General features: G+C 46.2%; 1 protein-coding gene across 1 annotated transcript in view; it reads left to right on the top strand.

Moving 5' to 3' along the window:
- Lama3 (laminin subunit alpha 3) overlaps positions 1 to 21,880 on the top strand; it is a 214,227-nt gene that overhangs the window by 122,765 nt on the left and 69,582 nt on the right. The window contains exons 33-38 of the mRNA XM_057789086.1: positions 10,049 to 10,193; positions 10,696 to 10,836; positions 12,606 to 12,767; positions 15,178 to 15,276; positions 17,047 to 17,130; positions 19,599 to 19,829. Of these exons, the coding sequence (XP_057645069.1) occupies positions 10,049 to 10,193; positions 10,696 to 10,836; positions 12,606 to 12,767; positions 15,178 to 15,276; positions 17,047 to 17,130; positions 19,599 to 19,829 (862 nt within the window). The remainder of the gene's footprint in view (positions 1 to 10,048; positions 10,194 to 10,695; positions 10,837 to 12,605; positions 12,768 to 15,177; positions 15,277 to 17,046; positions 17,131 to 19,598; positions 19,830 to 21,880) is intronic.

Raw genomic sequence — 21,880 nt, 5'->3', positions numbered from 1 at the left:
GCTGCTGGGGTTATATTTAGGAAGTGGTGCCAATGATTTCAAGTGTACTTCCCACTTTCTCTTCTATGAGGTTCAGTGTGGCTGGCTTTATGTCGAGGTCTTTGATCCATTTGGACTTGAGACTTGAGTTCTGATAGAGTAACTAGTGAGCAGACACAGGACAGCTTGCCCTGCCATCCTGGATGCCAGTTTCCAGTACATTAAGAAACTCAGCAAAATCATCACTGACTTTGCTTCTAAGTTTAAACCTCTGATCTTATTTTCTTACTCCATCTCTGACGGCATCCAGACAACATTGTGTCAGCTCTAGGTGTTTATCTGGCCAACCCCAGAGACTGAAGTTCTGACCGTGGGCCGCCAGAACACAGTTCCGGTTTCTGTGTGGATTTAATGAAATAGAATAGTAGGAGAAATAAGATACCTGCTTTCAGTAAAGAAAATGAATACTATTTGACTCTCGAAATGCTTCCAGGGGTTATAATAGCCTTAGGAGGATTCTTAATCTGTGGCACAAACAAGGAAGCTGGGACCACTGCTGGCAGAAACTGCCTGCTGGGACTCCCCCTCAGGCTGTTTGTTTTATGGGACTCCCCCTCAGGCTGTTTTTTTTTTTTTTTTTTTTTTAGTGTTCTTTTTTTTTTACTTGAATATAATATTATAAGAAACTTTGTTCACAATGCACAAATATTCCAAAAGCTTATTGACAAACAGCAGAGAGTGGCACTTCTGCCCAAATTTCAGGGTCCACTGGACTGGCAGCAATGCTTCCACTGAACCCCAGGAGATATGCAATTCCATCATTCTCTTGTTCTAAAAGAGCAACAAAATATTTTAACTATGTTTTCTAACCAATATTTTTTATAGATACCGCTCTCTTTGTAGCATATATCCTATTGCTGTAACATTTCTGCATGTATATTTGTGGAACTTTTTTTTTTCTTTTTTTTATTAAATTAATTTATTTAATTATTAAAGATTTCTGCCTCTTCCCCACCACCACCTCCCATTCCCTCCCCCTCCCCCAATCAAGTCTTCCGAGTCAGGCTGTTTGTTTTATGGGACTCACTCTCACACTCCCCCTCTCATCCCCACTGGCTGTCATCATTACTTCACTACAAATGAGCCAATGTGGACTCTCCGACCAGCTTTACTTAAAACCACGTCTCCTGAGTCCTGGGGCTCCTGTCCTCTCGCATATATAATGGAAACACTTTTTAAGATTTTATTTGATTTGTTTGTGTATAGATGTATATATCTGTGTCAGTATGGGTATATGTACATATGTGTATTCAGGGGCTCTCAGAGGCCAGAAGAGGGTATTGGATCCCTTGGAGTTGGAGTTACAGGTATTCGTGATGTAGGTGTTGGGAACAGAACTCCAGTAATTATGACTGAACAGTAAATGCTCATAACCACTGAGCTGTCTCTACAGCCCCCAATGAAATAACATTTTTTTTAACTTTTTATTGATTCTTTGTGAATTTCACATCATGCACCCCAATCCCATTCATCTCCCTGTCCCTCCTTATCTCTGTATCCACCCTCTACCCTTGCAACCTCCCTCACCAAAAGAAAACAAACAATGTCACCATGGTAGCTGTGGTGTGTCAAGGTGTGGTCACAGTATACCATTTACCAGTTTTCCTTGCAAGTGTTCACTGCAATGAGTCATTGCTGCGCCATCACTACTGAACCCTCGCCACAGATGTCTGTTGTTGCTCGTGTCATGGAGGTCCTGCAGCTCTGGGTCTCAGGACCAATCCCTCATGTGCTCTAGTACTTCATGGATGGGGTAGATGTTGGGGTGGGCCAATTTTTTTTTTATTGAAAAAAAAAATTTCCGCCTCCTCCCAGCCTCCCATTTCCCTCCCCCTCCCCCCACTCCTCTCCCCCTCCCCCCACTCCTTTCTCCCTCCCTCTCCAGTCCGAAGAGCAGTCAGGGTTCCCTGCACTGTGGAAAGTCCAAGGTCCTCCCCGCTCCACCTAGGTCTAGGAAGGTGAGCATCCAAACTGGCTAGGCTCCCACAAAGCCAGAACATGAAGTAGGATCAAAACCCCGTGTCATTTTCCTTGGCTTCTCATCAGCCCTCATTGTCTGCCGTGTTCAGAGAGTCCGGTTTTATCCCATGCTTTTTCAGTTCCAGTCCAGCTGGCCTTGGTGAGCTCCCAATAGATCAGTCCCTCTGTCTCAGTGGGTGGGTGCACCCCTCGCGGTCCTGACTTCCTTGCTCATGTTCTCCCTCCTTCTGCTCTTCATTGAGACCTTGGGAGCTCATTCTGGTGCTCCAATGTGGGTCTCTGTCTCTATCTTCATCCATCGCCAGATGAAGGTTCTTTGGTGATATGCAAGATATTCATCAGTATGGCTATAGGATAGGGCCATTTCAGGTTTCCTATCCTCAGCTGCCCAAAGAACTAACTGGGGACATCCCCCTGGGCACCTGGGAGCCCCTCTAGGTTCAAGTCTCTTGCCAACCCTAAAATGGCTCCCTTAATTAAGATACATGCTTCCCTGCTTCCATATCCATCCTTCCTTTATCCCCACCATCCCAATTCCCAAAGTTCCCCCCATCCTCCCCTTCTCACTTTTCTCTCCCCTTCTCCCCTTACCCCTATCCCACCCCACCCCCAAGATCCCAATTTTTTGTCCGGCAATCTTGTCTACTTCCCATATCCAGGAGGATAACTTTATGTTTTTCTTTGGGTTCACCTTCTTATTTAGCTTCTTTAGGATCACAATGTCATTTATTTATGGCTAGAAACCAATTAAGAGTGAGTACATCCCATGTTCATCTTTTTGGGTCTGGGACACCTCACTCAGGATAGTGTTTTCTATTTCCATCCATTTGCATGCAAAATTCAAGAAGTCATTGTTTTTTACTGCTGAGTAGTACTCTAATGTGTATATATTCCACACTTTCTTCATCCATTCTTCCATTGAAGGACATCTAGGTTGTTTCCAGGTTCTGGGCACAGGAGATCACTTCCTATGTATAACCCCAGCAGCACAGACATTAAGGGCAACATTGAATAAATGGGACCTACTGAAACTGAGAAGCTTCTGTAAAGCAAAGGACACTGTCACTAAGACAAAAAGGCAATCCACTGACTGGGAGATCTTCACCAACCCTGCAACAGACAAAGGTCTGATCTCCAAAATATATAAAGAACTCAAGAAACTAGACTTTAAAATGCTAATCAACCCAATTAAGAAATGGGGCACTGAACTGAACAGAGAATTCTCAACAGAAGAAGTTCAAATGGCCAAAAGACACTTAAGGTCATGCTCAACCTCCTTAGCGATCAAGGAAATGCAAATCAAAACAACTTTGAGATACCATCTTACACCTGTCAGAATGGCTAAAATCAAAAACACCAATGACAGTCTTTGCTGGAGAGGTTGTGGAGAAAGGGGCACACTCATCCATTGCTGGTGGGAATGCAAACTTGTGCAACCACTTTGGAAAGCAGTGTGGCGGTTTCTCAGGAAATTCGGGATCAACCTACCCCAGGACCCAGCAATACCACTCTTGGGAATATACCCAAGAGATGCCCTATCATATTACAAAAGCATTTGTTCAACTATGTTCATAGCAGCATTATTTGTAATAGCCAGAACCTGGGGTGGGCCAATTTAAAGCCCTGGATCTGGGTCTGGGTGGTAGCTGGGTTAGTCAGTCCTCCCACTCTCCTGCACCCTCACCATCCATCAGGGCCAATTCTATTGTGCTGCCCAGGCAAGGAGTGGGACCAGTTCACCTGCTCTCACCCCTTTGGGGCCAGTTCTCTCACACTGCCCAGGTGAGGGGTGGAGCCAGTTTCCAGTGCTCATGGCCTCTGGGCCAGCTTTTCTACGCTTCAGTCACCAGGGCCAGCTCTACTGTGTTGCCCAGGCAAGGGTGGGGCCAACTCTATACAGCCCTCAGACATTAGCATTGCCTCAGGTAGCAGCCCAGACTGGAGATGTTAGCACGGCCTTTGGTGGTAAGGTGAGCCACAGACATTGCTACCACAGGGCCACGGATCCAGACACGGTCCTCAGTCGCAGCATGGGCCAGGACCTCACCATGGCCTCAGGTGGCAGTGCGGGCTCTTCCTCACCCTAGTTTCTCCAGTTCTGCCTCTCTTCACAGTGTACAAATGGTTCTACTTCTTTCTTTCCCGTCTTCCCACTACACGCTTGCCCCTCATAGTGGTGCCTTCTCAGCCTGTGCCAGGTGGCGCCAGGTGGCGGTCCCTTGGGTGTCTTCTGCCCCGCCCATGTCACGTGGAAGTGGGCAAGCAAGATAATATTTTCCAGTACTTTTAGTGAAAGCTCCCAGATTCTGCGTTCAGTCTGACCCCATGTTATAGTCCTGCCGTCCGTCCAAGCTTTTCAAGCCACTTCTCCTCTTAGACTTCAAGCTAATCTGCTGAGTGATGACGGCCTCTTCCTTATTTTTAAGATACCAAGATTTCAGACTTTAAAACTCAGTTTCCTTATATCCAGTCATGTGTCCACTTCTGGTGAGGGACAAATCACCCTGTTGGGTCTGTCCTTGCCCACTGACTACTACCCTTCCTAAGTCCCTGTCCCAATTCACGTTGGACCAATAGTGGCTCCTGATTGGTTGTCCTCTGGGGTTATTTATTCAGTCATTCAAATAAGCAAACAACTATCCAAGGAGTTTGTCTGGTACCATGACAACGGAGAAGGAAAGCGAAACTTCCTTTCTGGAGCCTGGCTGAACATCTCTTAAACTGTCCTAGAGCCAGGCTGACTTACACATTTCTCGGGGGAGACTCTGGACCCCTAATTCAATAGGACTATGCTAATTTACAGCCATACCAGGAGTTTAACATCCGTTTCCTCCTGAGTGCTCACTGGTATGTAATGCTGTTAGTCCCTCGAACTTGAGACAGTACCAAAAAATGCTTGTTTCTGATTCTGTTGACTTTTAGAATCTTTATTTTAAATGTTTGATGATACCTAAAATGATATTTATGTGCTTATATTAAATGGTGTATGTATATTTATGCTTACACTGAGGCTTCAACTCATAACATTTTATAGTGATCAAGTCCAGATAATTGGCACAGACATCATATTAAGCATGGTAAGTGTTAGGAATTTTCCTAACGCAAGCTCTCTGCTGACGCAAAAATCTCAATCAAGCTAAATGACAATGAGCCAAATTAAAGGATATCCAGGTTTAATGGGATTCCTGCGCTCTCGGGTGGCCCAGAGGGAAACCGGGAAGCTGTGAAGCCACCATGGGGTGGTGGGGAGAAGACACCACAGAGACCATGAAGGGACTTTCCAGGGAGCAGTTTAAATAGACTGGCTGAGTGGTCAAGGTTTTGGCAGGCTACCTTGCCCCTCCTCAGGGGAGGGGTCAAGGTTTGGCGGGCACAGGGGCAGGGCCTCCAAAGATGGAGGCCAGAGACCGGTACTTACAGTAAGTATGTTCACGGTTTTTTCTCTTCTGGTTGCTTTGAGCAAAACACCATCTTTTTCTCCTTATATAACTAGCATTTTGCCTGTTGACTATGCTTTTCTCAGCCCTTCCTTCTCTCTGCCCTCTACAGCCTCTAGTAATCACTATTCCACATTCAACTTCTTTGGACTCTACAATTTTAAGTTCCATCTGTAAGTAAGATCATGGCATATTTGACTTGCATGCATGGCTTGCTTCACCTAGCACAATTCCCTTCTGACCATGGTATTGTACAGACGGCAGGGCTTCATAGCTGGGTAGTATTCCTCTCAGTATTTTCTCTGCCCATTCATCCACTGATGGGCACGTGGCTTGATTCTGGCTGTTTGGCCATCATCTCTGTCCCTCATCTGCTACCTTCAGATTATTCGTCTCCTTCAAAGAGTTTGTGTTGCAAACTGAAAACTCACAGGAAGAATGAGACCCACAAGTCACAGAGATAGTGCCACCATTTTTTTTAATACAAGCAAACTTAATATTTAGTCATCCTATCTCTTACACTATTACTTAATTTCTTACATCTCCATGTCTTCAGTGAAACTGTGCTGATGTCAAGACTGGTTTGTTCAGCCTCGCTCCCTCCAGGTCCCCGACACAGAGATGTGACATGTAGAAGCCATCAGTAATTCTCCAGTGAGGGAATGAATGACATGGTAGACCTTGGACTGGAGGTTGAAACTGGCCTTTGACGTGACCATCAGATGATAGGAACTGCAGTATTTAATAACAGAAAGACAATGTTCTCTCCAGTGCATCTGGACCAGTTCTTATGAGATGCTTGCAGGCACCCACGCACGCATGTGGGCAGATATTATTACATAATGTTGGGCCCCCAGCCGAGTGTCTCAGAGATGACTTCATAGACCAGCATCCCGAGAGTGGCCCTGCCGTTTCTCCAGGTGGCAGAAGCCAGTGCAGCCCTCCTGTCTCTGGTCTCCTCGGAGACAGGTGTAAGGTCAACCTGACTCAGGTTGCTTTAGAAGATATTCAGCCAGATCCTGGAGTGGGTGTTTCTTTTTTCTTCCTGGTTGTCATGACATCACCAGATTCCTGTGGTTACTTGATGCTACACAGGATCCAAACACTGAATTCCTCTGGAGTATAGATTCTATATTCTTCAGGTTCTGCTTAACCGGACTTGTCATCCCCATCTGGGCTGGGCTGAGAACAGTTCCAAGGCCACAACTCCCTATTTGTATTTTCTTCTCCATTCTTGTGCTCTCAGCTGCCTTGTGTCTTTTCAGCTGAGAGCTAGGTCCAGGGTGATAGATGTGGTCTCCCATCATCCCCTCCCATGTCATCAGTTCACAAGGGCTCTGGAGGCAACAGGGAGAGAGAGACCACTTTAGTTTCCCTTCTGTCTTGTCTGACTGCCTAAGCTGTAACAGGCATCCATGCCTTCCTTTGTCAACAGACTGAGACTACAGCAGCTGTGCTTCCAACAGCATGCCTTCTTCTTCCATAGGACCCTGTTGTAGGAACATGATTGTCCCCGAGTATCTGAAATTGTTGTTTGAATATGAAGTGTCCCCTGTACTTGTTTGCACACTTGTTTGGGAAGGTGTTGATTCTTTAGGAGACTGAGCTTCACTGAAAGAAGTGGGTTGATGGAGGTAGTCCTTGGAGGTAGGCTTCATAACCCAACCCCATGTCTCTTGAGGCTACTGAGTGAGGATGCCATATGTCCGGCCAGCCTTCCCCTCCTGCTGCCACGACACCATGTCTGAAGCCATGTCTTATGATTCCCTTCTCACTGTAAGCCAGAGTAAACACTTTGTCCCGTAAGTTGCTTTCATGGAGGTGTCTATCTTAGCAACAGGAGAAGAAACTGTGATGGCAACCAAGAGGATGGAATTCAATCCAGCATCCTGGGTGTGGTTTCTGGATGCTGCAAGTGCCCACACAAGCATGCGTTCTGCTGCATAATGTTTGGCCACAAGTTCACTGCTTTCTTGTTCAGAAATATTCAACTACGTCTAATCTGAGACTGAAGGCATTTGCTAGACAATTGGCACCATCATTCAGCTAATGCTGCCTTGGGCCAAACCCCTGCATGTTTGCTGAAAGAAACATCCTGAACCTTAGGACAAGGTATTATTCCCTAACAGTAGCACTGTTCCTCTCCCCAGTGTCCCTTTCTTCTCTACCGCACCAAGGGAGGAAGGCCCCATGGCACCTAAGTCAGATCCTCTCCAAAGTCCTCTTTCTGATCTTCCATATATGCATGCTATGGTTTGAATCTGAAATGACCCCACAGGTCGGCATTTTAAGCTCTTGGTCCCCAGCTAGTGGAACCTCTAGGAACTGGGACACAGGGAGAGACTGCCTGGGTGTTCTTAGGCTCTGTCCCTGTCTTGCCTTCTGCTTCTTGCCTGCCACAGTGTGAACAGCGCCCCCAACCTCCATGCACTAAGTTGCTGTGCTGTGTCTTCTCTGCCATGACAGATGAACCCTCTGGAACCGTGAGTCAAACAGGGGTTCACTCCTATAAGTCATCTCTGTCAGGTATTTTGGACACAGTTATGCAGTGGTAACTGCTACATGGAGTTTTCTGTTCTTTGCCTCTCTGGGCCAACAGGTTTTATATTTTCCATTTTATATTGATTCCTCTTCAGAAACAGATCAGGTTCTGAAAACAGGCTCTAGATTTTTTTCTTGGCTATCTGATTGAATTTAGTTTAAATTTCATGAGATTAGATTGGGTATTATTAACCCAGTTCCAGAAGCCTTCTGATAGTGAAAGCTAGGTGTGTGTGTGTGTGTGTGTGTGTGTGTGTGTGTGGAGTGTGTGTATGTAGGATATGAGTGTATAGGGTGTGTGTGTGTAGTTTGTATGTATGTGTATATAGGGTTGTGTGGAGTTGAGGGGAGAGTGAGGTGGTTCATAACTTATCCAGCTTCTCTGGTATATCCCTGATCCCTTTCAAAATTTCTGATGCCCTGCACTAGAGTGATTACTTCTAGCAGAACGTTTATGAATTCCTCCTGTGTGATTTTAGATGCAACTCACTTCCCACTGGGCCATGTGCTCCTCTAGGCCAGGGTTAAGCAAGAATCATCACAGAGACATGCCAGTGTGTGCAAGGCGCATTCCTGAGGGTCTCACACAGTGTCTTATTCAATGCAACAATCCATTTCCGCAGATGTGTGAAAACTGATTGTAAAGGGGGTGAGTTTTCTCGGGCCCCCTGCACAGTGAGCTGCACATACATAGCGCTAGAGTTTAAGCTGCTTGCCTGCATTCTCACTATTAACAGAAACCCTTTCTGTGATTACAAGCAGATGTTTGATTAAAAAGCAGCTGCTCTCACTTAGGTATGGGACGAGGGACGGATCACACAGCTCGCTCACCCCTTCCTCTGTCCCCTATATGGTGAGTCCCCCCTTCTCCTGTCCCCTATAGGTGAGTCCCCCCTTCTTTCCCCTATATGGTGAGGCTCAGGGTCCTGTCCCTCTGATCGACCTTTTCTTGCTCACCCCATGCATCAGCTGCATTTATTGGTGACTGACTCAGGCTCTCATGGTCCCTCTCTTCTGGACTTGCCCCAAATGGCTCCTCTTGCCATCTGCTTCCCTTGGCTACTTCCTGCCCACAGGCTCCTACTCACTGATTCCTTTTCTCCTTGGCCTCCGTGGGGTCTGGGATCCATCGTATACTGAGCTGGAAACCTAGGACTCTTAATCTTTTCTTCTTCCCCCACCTCACGGAAGATGCAAGTCCCAGAAACCTCCACTCAAAACACTTTAGAAACCGTTCTCATGCCCACCCTAAATCCTCTTCCCGAAGCTAGCTTATGACCTGGCAGCCTTTGATTGGAACTCTTTTCCTTGGCTCCACCGTGCACATGGTCCAGCCACATCCTCCCCTCCTTAGGCGCCTCATCAAGCCATCCTGACTTAGGAGTAGCCTTAAAGGATATACAGCACTGGAACTTGATTGTTGCAGAGTAGCGAGCATCCAGCTACTTGTAAAGATAACACGTTTCATATCTGAGGCCTGGGTTAGAACCCCAAGCAGTTTGCCTTTGGTACACAGTTCTTAACCACTGAACTGTGGTGAACAGGACGGGGACCAGTCCTTCCTTGGCACAGCTGAACTCTCAGCTAACTTGACAGACCTGAGGTTTGACAATCTCCTCTTGGGCTTCAGTTCTAGTGTCACCAGTCATGTGCTTCGTGAACATACTCACTGGTGTTCTTACTGTGTTCATTCTGTCTGAAACACCAGCACTACAGCATTTAAGATCAGCCCAGGTGTTAGCTCCCCCAGGGAAACTGGTAGCTCTTCTAGGGTGGACCCCATGTGTACTGTTCCCGTTTCTACTTGTGGGCTTTGGGGGAGTGGTGTTACACATCTCTGCACCTCCAACCCTTAGCAAGGACTCTGATCCAGGGGTCACAGGCCATCCATGGTGGCATCTTCACTGGCTTTCTGTGGGTGTCAGCAGCCACACTCAGCCTGTGTCTGTGTGATTGGTGTCTTTCAGCCACTATCTTATCATGAGGCAGGGAGACCTTTTAGAGTCATGCGCAGAGCAGTGATGGGAGTTGTTTCCTTTCTTCCTGTGCAGGTGCAAGCCTAGAATCACAGGGCAGCAGTGTGACAGATGTGCTCCTGGCTTCCACCACTTTCCTGAGTGTGTCCCCTGCAGTTGTCACAGAGATGGGACTGAGCCCAACGTGTGTGACCCAGGGACTGGGGCTTGCGTGTGCAAGGTAAAGCAAGTCCTGTAATGCTTGGGAGTTCTCCCAGGGAACGGACCTGTGATGATCTCTGTAATCTATGTAGCTTTTTGTACTTACCCTCTTCCTTCATAGGCGTAATGAAGGAAAGATCTTTCTTATCTTCTAGAAAGGCTACAGCCCCCATCCCTCTCCCTATGACAATCTGTTAATAAGGATAAATGCTTTTAGAAAAATCAACATGAACTGTTTTCTATAGCATCAGGAGGTTCATATCTTCCTTGTAATTTGTTCTTGGATGAGGACCCAAGGCTATCTTCCCTGCCACAGGTCCCAAAGAGTGTCTTACAGCCCCACAGTTCACAGTGCTGTCTCTGTGTCTCCTTATGCTAGAGTGTCTTACAGCCCCACAGTTCACAGTGCTGTCTCTGTGTCTCCTGATACTAGAGTGTCTTACAGTCCCACAGTTCTGTCTCTGTGTCTCCCGATGCTGGGGTGTCTTACAGGACTCATTCTTCATGTTTTGTTTCAACAGGAAAACGTGGAAGGCCCAGAATGCCAAGTATGTCGCAAAGGATCATTCTACTTAAACCCTGCCAGTCCAAAGGGTTGCACCATGTGCTTCTGTTTTGGAGTGACTACTGACTGTCAAAGCTCACACAAGCGAAGATCTAAGGTGTGTGAGGGATTAGAGTTTGGGTTCTTGGTCAGTATTCCTAACCTCGCTGCTCCTTGGCCTGCAGCACTGTCTCTGTAGATGACATCATGAATGTGTCTCAGATTATTCAGGTCTTTGATCAGATGTCACATGCTCAGAATGCTTTCTCCCACCTCTCCCTGGAAATAGATAATCCTGGTCAGCATCTGTTTCGTTGCCCTTGACTTCTCCATAGCGTTTAACACTTTGTAACATATTATACCTTTAACTTTAAAAATTACTGTCTTTCCTTTCTCCATAAGTGGAATGTGAACTCCTTAACATATACCAGGGCCTAGGACAGGAATTGGGACATAGAAGATGCCTAGAAAATACTCAGTCAATGAATAGAATTTGTTGTATTGTAAAGGATATGACAGATATCAAGACAGACATCTGGATAGAGAAATCTACAGGGTGAGCGTCAGAAGGTTCACGAGCACACTAACTTTCCGTCTCCACGAAGTTCTGATATGCCACTCCCTTGAGCCCTCCCAGCACTGAGGAGCTCTCCAAAAATATCATTCATTGTCTTCATAGAGCTCCCATTATGTAGATATGATTGATTAAGTCAATGGCTATTGGTTATTATCATAACTGGTAATTGACCTGTGGGAAGACTAGGGATGGGCTGAAAGTTCTGCCCTTCTACACATCTGCTGCTCTTTGTGGTCACCAGTTCCCACTCTGAGGCTAGCTAGGGGAGTCAAGGCATGGAGGGCGTGTGTTTGCACATGCCTGGGTTCGTGTGGATATGCTTGGACATGTGTTATGTGCAGGCCAGATGCTCATGTTGGATGGCTTCCCTTGTCACGGTTCGCCATGCATTCTGAGGTGGGCTCTCTCTGACACCAGAGCTTGCCAGTTCTGCTGCTCCAGCCAGCCAGCTTGCTCTGGGACAGTCGTGTCTGCCTCCTGGGGGTTGAGACTGCAGGTGAGCTGCCCTGCTGGCCCAGCCTTTACATGGGTTCTGGGGATTCAAAGTCTGGACCTTGTGTGTGTGTGACGTGCATTTTAGTCTCTACTATCCCTCCAGCCCTATAAAATATTTTATGGTGGTAATAACACAGTCTTCATTCTCTTCTTAAATTCTTCATTTTTAAATTTCTTTCTCAAATGTTTTACCACATGGAAGGGTGTATACCTATGCATGTTGAAGCCAGAGATTAATGTCAAGTGTCTTCTTGTTCTCCACTTCCACCTCTGAGGTAACCCCTAAGTGAACCTGGATCTTGCCTTGGCTAGACTGACTGGCATCCCCCTGCCTTCACTTCCCAAGCACTGAGACTGCATGTGTGTGCCACCCCACCTAGCTTTTTCTGTGGCTTCTTGGAGATCAAACTCAGGTTCTCGTGCTTGTGAGATAAGTACTTTCCTGCTGAGCTGTCTCCCTCTCTGTCTACTTCTGAAATTAACTTTATAAAACTAAGATTTTATCAACTTCATTAGTCCACGAGCCAGTAGCATCATGTGTACTGTTTCTGTGTAATATTGCTTTGCATATTTTACTGCTTGCTGAGTGGAGGGTGGACTGGTTTGTGGAAGGACTGCCAGTGTGGGCAGACTCAAGGTGAGATGGTTGGGGCTGGGGTATGACTCACTGATAAACTCCACACTACACAAGTTTAATAGATAGCATTTTAAAAAGATACATAAAGGAAGGTTTTGCAGCTAGGTGGTCATTGTGTGAGTCTTTCAGTGATGATGATGCAGCCACCACTCTAAAAGCCACAATTACTGTGCTCTAGCTTGTAGACATGATGGGCTGGCGTCTCGAGACAGCAGACGGAGTTGATGTCCCTGTGTCCTTCAACCCCGGCAGCAACAGCATGGTTGCAGATCTGCAGGAGCTGCCATCATCAGTCCACAGTGCATCCTGGGTGTCACCTCCCTCCTACCTAGGTGACAAGGTAACGGTAGTCTGATGTCCTTCTGAGCCCTCTGTGGTCTCAGCTATCACTGCATAATTATCATGTCCTAGAGATCTGGGAGGTTGGGTGGTTAACGTTTACAAGTTAGGCAACGTCAACGGAGATGCCCTGCCTCCTGCCACACAGAGGGTGGCAAAGGTACCCCACGTGTGTGTCCCGCTTACACAAGTTCCCAGGAAAGGAAGCCGTGCATGATGGTTTTCTCGATTTGTGCTTCCTGCCAAGGAACTCTCCTCTGGGGAAATATAAAACCATTTAAATAATAGCTGTTGCAAATGAGCCAGGTGCCTTTAGACGCTCTGCCGAGGAGTCTTTGTTTTACAGCAGAAAGGCTCCTTGTCAGGAGAATGAGAAGTGACTCACAGAGTTATTAAAAGAAGCAGAGGCACCATGGCAGTTAGACTCTCACAAGCAGGACCAAGTGTATTTAATGACACTCCTCCAGGATCTCGTCAGTGAGTAGCACACACTGTGTGACAGAGCCTGGCCACGATGAGTCCAGTCCCTGTGTAGAAACACGGTCAGGTGGCATAGGCTGCAAGTCTGTCATAAGAGAAGATGGTAGAAAGGGAGGATTTCACAGCTCACAGGATGTCATAATTTCATATCGTGCATGGCTTAAATAAACAACAAGGTGTTTACAGAGATTCCATTATGTAGGCAAAATTGATGAAATTAGCAGTCATTGAGGAATTAACTCAATGTCTGTAAGTTAGCTCAGTGGTCGTTAACTCGCTGTTGGCTCCAGATCTCTAATTCTGGATGAAGAACTATGAACTTTGACATTTTCATATGCCCAGAATTGCTCTTCCACCTGACCCACACCTCCATCAACCACTAGCCTCCGCTTTTCTCATGCATTGGCTATCTGTACTGCACAGCCACCTAAGGGGACAAGTGACTGCAGTTTCTGTGGACTGGAGATCCAGGAGACAATGGCACAGAGTTTCCTTGGTGTTGTGGTCAGATATTAGCCAGGGCTAGTCATCTTGGAACTAGAAGAGTCAGTTGCTAAGGCCACTACCATGGAGCTAGAAGGGTTCTGTGCCTTGCTAAATCTGGCTGGAAGCTTCAGATACTCATCATGTTAGACCGTCCTGGACTGCCCACAGAGCCTCATGGCGTGAGATCATCCTGGACTGTTCATGGACCCTCATGGCATGTTGGCTGGTTTCTGCAAACTGAGGAAGAAGAATGATAGCAATAATTAATGAAAGAACTCAAGACAGAAGTCATAAAATCTTAAAATTCAACTTTGGAAAAGATGAAATCTCATTTCTGCTTTATTCTGCTCATTAACTTATTAGAAATGAGTCACTGAATTGAGCCCACACTCAAGGCAAGGACAATGAAACTCTCCTGTGTGAGTTTCCTTTCCGTTACTGTAATAAAACATCATGCAACATCTAGAAGAAAGGATAGCGATGTTTTCTGCAGCGAAGCTACGCCTCCTAAAATTTCCACAATCACCCTACCGCACCACAGTAGAGAACCAATTATCCAAATACCTGAGCCCATGATGAACATTCCTAATTCAAACCACCACAACTCTAGAGAAGACTTTCAGAATTTATGTTCATATTTTAAAATCCACCCTTGGCCTATCAAAAAGACGGTGATTAAAATCAATTAGATGAGCCTACGTGTCTCATGGAAATGCTTCCAGGCCCTGAGAACACAGCTCTGGGAAGCTTTATCAGGGGGAAGGTCCTAGCAGAAGCCTCCATGGCTAAGGCCCCAGAGATTCTCTCCTGCTCTCCCCTAGAGCAGCGTTTTGTTCTCAGCTGAGATGCTGCTGCTGACAGACTCTCCTCAGTCCCTCGTTCCTAGCTGATTTCAAAAGGGGTAGACCAGGAGCAGAGGAGACCCAGTTAACAGAAAACTATGACCATTTACTGCCACATTACCACCAAGGTCACACTGTGCTGGTCCAGTCTGTGTCTCTGAGGTAGCAGGTGATCATGGATTCTCTCTCCAGCAAAATTTATAACAGCATAGGGAATAGTCACCATCTGCTTTCAAGGGATTTTTTTAAAATTTATTTTCAGAGGTTTATTTTGCAACTGGTAAACCAATTTCTTCCAGTTAATAATAGAATTCTTGGAATCTCTTTGGATTAAGCAAACTTTTTATTTAGTCATCTTGGAAGGGAAAATATCTTGTTTGTTATGGTTGTTACTTTTTCTTTTTAATAAAAGTACATTCCCACCTATAAACACGTTTGTGTTAATGGTTTTCAGGATTCTGAAAATGACATAAGCAGGCGATGAAGGCAGCATTAGTCCCATCCTTCCGAGAGCGTCTTTGCAGACGTTCGTCTTTCCAGACAACTGGGTTAGTGTCAGCCTGGTCATTTTCAGTGCTATTGATACTGTTCATTCAATTTCAGGTTTCCTCATATGGCGGCTACCTCACCTACCAAGCCAAGTCCTTTGGCTTACCTGGCGACATGGTTCCTTTGGAAAAGCGGCCGGATGTACAGCTTACTGTAGGTACTAGGGTGTGGGCCGAGCAGTGGGAAGCCGTGCCCATAACCAGGGCTGTGCCCATAACCAGGGTTGTGCAGAATGTTAGGCTCATTTGTGATTTGAAGACACTGACATGAAGTTTAGAGTACATAACACTCCTGCCCAAAGAGCTTCCCCTCTCCCCTCCCAATGGATCTGTATTTCATCTTTGAAACCGGCTCGTGTTTTATTATGGTTTTATCTTTCAAGTTAGTCTCAAAAATGATTTTGAGTTCATTCTTCATGGCACCCCTGGAATACAGGACAAATCCTTGGAATATGGGTTCAGGAGCCCTAGCCTGAAGCTAAGTCTGCCTTTGCTTACCTTGGAAGGGGGATGCTGGAGATGTAACCCAGCACCTGCTATGAGCTCCATCCCCACCTCCATTTCTGCCTTAGATGCTATGGGTGCTGGCAACTCCAGCTTCCAGGAAGGTTTCTTTGCACCGTGTACTGTGAATGGGCCAGCAAGCCTCACACACATCTTCATGGCAAAGGCCCCGTGTGCTTGGTAGATCTTTGTGTGCAAGCCCTGCTCAGCCATCTTTTGCTTTGTCCAGAAAACAAATGTATTGAATTGTGGTAAAAACTCAAAGGAACTTTAGCAGAGTGTAGTGCAAATGGAGCAACAAAGACTTGAGAGTTGCGTAAGGAAAGCTGCTATGTGATAAAAGTCCTGTCCCCGTAGGAACGCAGGGTTTCAGCTTTGCTTTCTGCAGCACAGCTCCTAGCTGCAGCTACTCCTGCATGCAATCTCTACTGCAGAGGACTTAATTGCACACTCTTGGAATTCTCTGGGAGGTAATGATCAAAATCCCCCCTTGATTTTAACTTCAGACATGGAAATCATTTAGGTTCACAGGAATTTTTCTTTGTTGTTGTATTTTAAACCTCTGTAATTAAGGGCCTTTGGGGCATGTTCCTTAGATTAAGGTTTGAAGTGATCTGAGATCCTAGATAATGTTCTGCTCTCACGAATGGGCTGCCTGCAGGTTTGGAGCTGACACAGAACAGCTGGGCTGTGATGTGTGACTTGGGTGGAGCTGTTAATGCAGGGCACGGACATGCCCGTGCAGTCCTAAGAAAGCCCCCAAGAGGCACCTAGAGAGAAGGTGGCCCGACCACAGGCAGGGCCGGAGCCCTGGGCCCATGCCTTCATCTATAAGTTCCTCTTCTTCAGTGTGCTGAGCATAGTAGTTGCAGAGCCAGGCTCTGTTAACCCTTCCTCCACCACTCTCCAGGAAGTTGCCACCAAAGCATATCATATTGGCAGCAATGAAACGCACTTCCCACATTTATTACAAAGGATGGTTAAAGTGAATACTTTTCTCCATTTTTGAAAGCATTTTATTTAATGTGTGTGAGTGTTTCATCTGCATGTTTGTCTATGCACTGGATCTGTGCAGCAGATCCCCTGAGACCAGATAATAGATGTCGTGAACCTCTAAGAGGATACTGGGAATTGAACTCAGGTCCTCTGGAAGAACAGCCAGTGATCCTAACTACCGACCTATCTCTCCATCTCTTATTCTTTCTTCATATTTTAAAATCCCTTTTGGTCAAGGTAGTTTTCATATGTGTGAAAACATAACAAAATAGCCACTATTCACTTGTGTGCAGGTCACTAACCCAGCCAGTTCTGAACTGTTTAGGGCCAGGTGTCTCATACAATGTAGATACACACAGAAATCTGTTCTAACATCAATATATCCCAACTAAGGCACTAATGCATGCCTGCTTCCTTTAAACAGGGTCAGCACATATCCATCATCCACACGGAATCCAGTGACCCAAGGCCAGACAAGCTGCATCATGGAAGGGTACAAATGGTTGAGGTAAAATACCAGAAAAAGGTCTTTGGTGATCTTTTTGTTCTGTGTTTTAGTTAAGTCAAGGTTTTCACTTAAGAATATTGTAAGAATACAGATTGCATTTATACAGAGACGCATAAATATAATGAGAGAGAGAGAGAAATCACACACACACAGAGGGTGGGGTGGTATAGTTTATAAAAACAAGCAAACAAACAAAACAAATGGGTAAAGATGCTTGATGCCAACCTGACCTGAGTTTGATCCCTAGGACTTAGGTGCTAGAAGGAGAGAACTGATTCCCAAAATTTGTCCTCTGACCTACATACAAACACCATCACATACACACACAGTGAGAAACCCCCACCACATAATCTAGAATATAATGCACCATTGAGTGTTTGATGCATACATGTTTTTGTTTATCTCTTTTATAAATACTTCCCCTATCCTGTGTGTGTGTATGTGTGTGCACATGCATGGGGGGGGGGGTGCACCAGAGGACAACCTCAGCTGTAGTTCCTGAGCTGCTGTTTCACCTTTGTCTAAGACAAGCTTTCTCTTTGGCGTGAAACTTGCCAGGTAGGCTGGCCAGCGAGCCTGAGGAATCCTCCCATCTCCATCTCTCACCCACTAAGCCATCTCTCATGCCCAGAGCAACAGAAAGCTCATGTTCTCTACTGCTGGAGAGATAGAGAAGTTCAATGGTTAAGAGCATTGCTGCTTTTGCAGAGGCTCTGAGTTTGGCTCACAGCTTCCTGAAACTCCTGCTGTAGGGCGTTCAGTGCCCTCCTCTGCTCTCCAGAGACACGTTCCTGCATATACATGCACATGCAGGCTGCCACAGATAAACACTTCGAATAAGCCAGCACACAAAGCACATCAGAGCGCTGCCTTCTTGCATCCTGTGCAGATGCAATGATGATGGTCATCTGCAAATCAGGAAGAGAGCCTCGCCAGGAGCTCATGCAGCCAGCACCTGGATGTGGACTTGGAACTTCAGGACCATGACAAACTACGTAGTGTAAACCAATTACTATATGGTTTTTTGTTATGACCAAAGTGCAAAACCCCCACTGCATAATCTAGAATATAATGTACCTTAAGGTGTATGATGTTTTTGTGGTTTTGTAGGCAGATGCGAGCTTGGAGGAGCTCAAGTGTACCAATGTATATAATGGAAATATGAGAAAGAGAAAGGTAAATATTTGAAGGAGCAATTACTTCCCAAACATGATGAGAGTCACTAAGATATCAGTGCCAGATCCCCAAGCTCTAAATAGGATAGATAGAAGAGGACCACACAAGTGCACTGTGATTCACATACAGAAGACAAATGCAGAGAACATGCAAGTGACCCTCAGTAACACGAATGCTGAGAAGACATCTGCTAGCAAGCCTGAAGACCCAAGTTCGATACCAGGAATCAACATGGCGGAGAGGACTGGCGCCTGCAAGCTGTCCCCGGAACTCCATGTGTGCTCTGACATATATACACTTATACATATACACCATATACAGTGGAAAAATTACAAAGCAAAGAAACACAGGGTAAATTACGTGCAAAAAAATTAGTGCAGTGATCTGAGCTATGAGCAGAAAATTCATTGCTAAATAACTTCTTGATAAGAAGTACCCAGTCACAAAAAAGCACACAGAGTGTGAGTCCACTGATATGAGGTCCCTAAAATAATCCAGGTCTTTGAAAGTAGGGTGTGTTTTTTCAGGGCTAGAGGGGTCTGCCTGGAGTTTCTGTTTCCAACCATGAGCAAGTTTTCCAGCCTTGTGCAATGTTGTGCTCATAGCCCAGACCATTGCGCTACAGAATCTGTAAATGAAATGAATATGATGGCACATTTCGTGCCAGATTTTTTTTTAAAACAATAAAATTACAAGCTGGTCGATGGTGGTGCACACCTTTAATCCCAGCACTCAGGAGACAGAGACAGATGAATCTCTGTGAGTTTGAGGCCAGCCTAGTCTACAGAATGAGTACCAGGACAGGCAATGATGATATGAAGAGTCATGAAGTTTCTCACACTGGTCATCTTGGCACTTGGGAGGCTAAGGAAGAAGGATACTGAGTGCCAGGCCAGCCAAGGCTACTTAACTGGACTCTGTCTCAGAGAAAACAAAAACAAAAACCCCAAGCACACAAACAAAGCAGCAAATTAATAAAACAAAATGTGTGCAAAAAAAGATTGTTTGCTGTCCTAGGTGTGCATGTTGAGCTAATATTACCTGGTGGAGCTGCTTTTCCTTCTGCATCTTTGTCACTGACTTTATTTTTTCCCAGATTGAAGTACATTTACAAAGGCGTGGTGCTGGTCTTGGAGACCCTCTTCCCTGCAGTAGCCTGGTGTGACTACCCATCTTGTTTTCTTTGGCTCTTTTTTCCTTACACAGTCTGAATGGCTTCGATATGACCCATTCCAGGGCCTGTCTCTCTGAAAGTGACCTTGCCTAAGGAAACCTCTCCATTTGCTGTGCAGGGAAACTTCAGACACGCTAGCAACGGTGCCCCGGTGTCCCGGGAAGAGCTGATGACTGTGCTGTCCCAGCTGGAAGGACTGTATATCCGGGGCCTCCACTTCACTGAGACACAGAGGCTTACTCTGGGCGAGGTGGGGCTGGAGGAGGCCTCCGACACAGGAAGTGGACCCAGAGCGCATCTTGTGGAGCTGTGTGCCTGTCCCCCTGACTACACAGGTGACTCATGTCAGGTAGGAAAGTTTCCCAGCCGTGGTATTCCTCATTTCCTGGGGGGGCCATCTGTGTCTGGCTTTTTCTGGCTGCTGTCCAGCAATACAGCAGGCACAGCTGGGGCTCTCTCTACCCATGTCCAAGTGTATCTTCCCCTGGGTGATCTTTAGGGAATCAAAACGTGTCAAAGACAGCACCTTGTCTTGGCATTCAAAGGAGACCATGGGCGCTCCATGGATGTAGAAATCAGAGGTAGGAAGGCTCAGTGTTTGTCTGTCCTTTCCTGTAAGCTGGGCCAGAGCCTCCTTCTGTCTCCCTGTCACCCTAGTGGAGGAAAATCCCAAGGATTCCCTGGATGCAAAAGGGAAAATCTCACTCCTGTTTTCCACCTCTTAGCAGGTCCGAGTTGTTTAAAGTTACCCTCACTTTATTAGGAAGCACTACAGAATGAAACTGTTTCTCTCCCAACCCATACATCAATGTGTTCTTTTCCTAACGAGAATCAGTGTTGGAAAAATTAGTGGGAGACAGCGATGATGTTCTGTGTACATGAACTAGCAAATGTCTTCACTTCCCTGCTTAAAGCAGAAACTATCTCCCTTACATAGCATCCTGGAGACTCCTTTTCTTGTGAGTTGGCTCACAGGTTGTCTCCAGTCAGCCCAATGCCTTCCATCTCTTTTTTAAGTGATTTAAAATATAAACTAGATAGCCCGAGGCAAAGAGGTGTAGATTAGCACCCTGTGGTCAGGGTGTGGCTTTGCAGCAACTCAGCCAGGCTTTACAGCTGCTTCTAATCATCTGGGGCTGTCTGCAGGGCCAGGTGGGTAGAAGGTGACGTCTGCCCCGTCTCACAGGAATTACCAAGGGCTGTACTTACCTGTGGAATGGTTATGTGTTTTTCTCTCTGTGTAGGCTGAGTCATGTGTGAAGTTTAAAGGTGGGGCCCCTGCCGCAGACAGCCTTCTTTCCCTGAGTCAGACAGGCCCGGGCACTGAGCAGGAAGGGCAGTATAAGAGGAGGAGTATAGAGTTTTGTGAGCAGCCAGGCAGGACACCCAGGGATCAGGATGTCCCCTGGAGTGAGGTGGTCAGCCTGGAGCACAGCGTGGCTGTGGATCTTTGGGGCAGCTCTAGACCAGTGCCTGGGATATGGTTCAGAGCAGCAAAGGGTAGCCTTTCTTCAGCGTCCAGGTCAAAACCATCTGCAAGCAAGTTATACGGAGCTCAGACCCAGTCAGGTAATGCCCCTTTAAATTTTGGGTCAGGATGGGGAAAGTGTGTCCAGCTTGGTGACATTTTGTGATAGGGTGTTACGTATGGAGTAGATGGGAGGGCTGGGGGGAAGGGCAGGCAGCCTCCCGGTTGCGGTGAGTGGCAGGGTTTATTGCCGGGCTGTACTGATTGTTCTTCTGAGTTATTAACCACAAGCCCCATAAACATCAGCCCACCATGCAATGCCTGGAGAGCCGAGAGCTTGGATGCTGTGGAATATTGGTGTACCATTAATTAGCTCCCTGTAGGAGCTAGCTCAAGCTTGGGACAAGGGTCTATTGCTGGAGACTTGCAAGTTTTACTTGAAGAGAACTTACCCACAAAGTAAAACATGAGGAACAAAAAGAGGCAAGGCTGAGAAAAGCGATCAGTTAGTACAGTGCCTCGCGGACATGCTGTGATTTGCCAGGCACGAAGCATTCATGAATTCTGCTCACGCCTTACATGCCCTGCATGCATACTTACAGAGAAATAGAGCCTGTGGCTCACGAAATTGACCCAGAAAGTGGATGGGGCATTGTATCATCTATAATATAAAATGTCACTGGAGATTTTATCCTTAAAAATACGGCTTTGTCACGTCTTTGTTGCAGTTCAGGACTCAGGCATTCCGGTCTTTCATAGAATTTTTGTGCTTCTGTGAAATGCTGTTGTTCGCTTTGTGGAGGCATGAAATGGTTACAGTTGAGTCACAATTCTCCGAATCACATGACCTGGCACTTGGGCAGAGCATTTTTCCTGCCTGTAATTAAAAGCACATTAAGGTGGCTCATTTTGCTTTTGATCATGATAGACTG

Source organism: Chionomys nivalis, chromosome 14 (assembly GCF_950005125.1).
Source record: "Chionomys nivalis chromosome 14, mChiNiv1.1, whole genome shotgun sequence".
Classification (NCBI taxonomy): Eukaryota; Metazoa; Chordata; class Mammalia; order Rodentia; family Cricetidae; genus Chionomys; species Chionomys nivalis.
The sequence above is the reverse complement of the archived record's forward strand: the minus strand, read 5'-3'. Positions and strand labels throughout refer to the sequence as shown.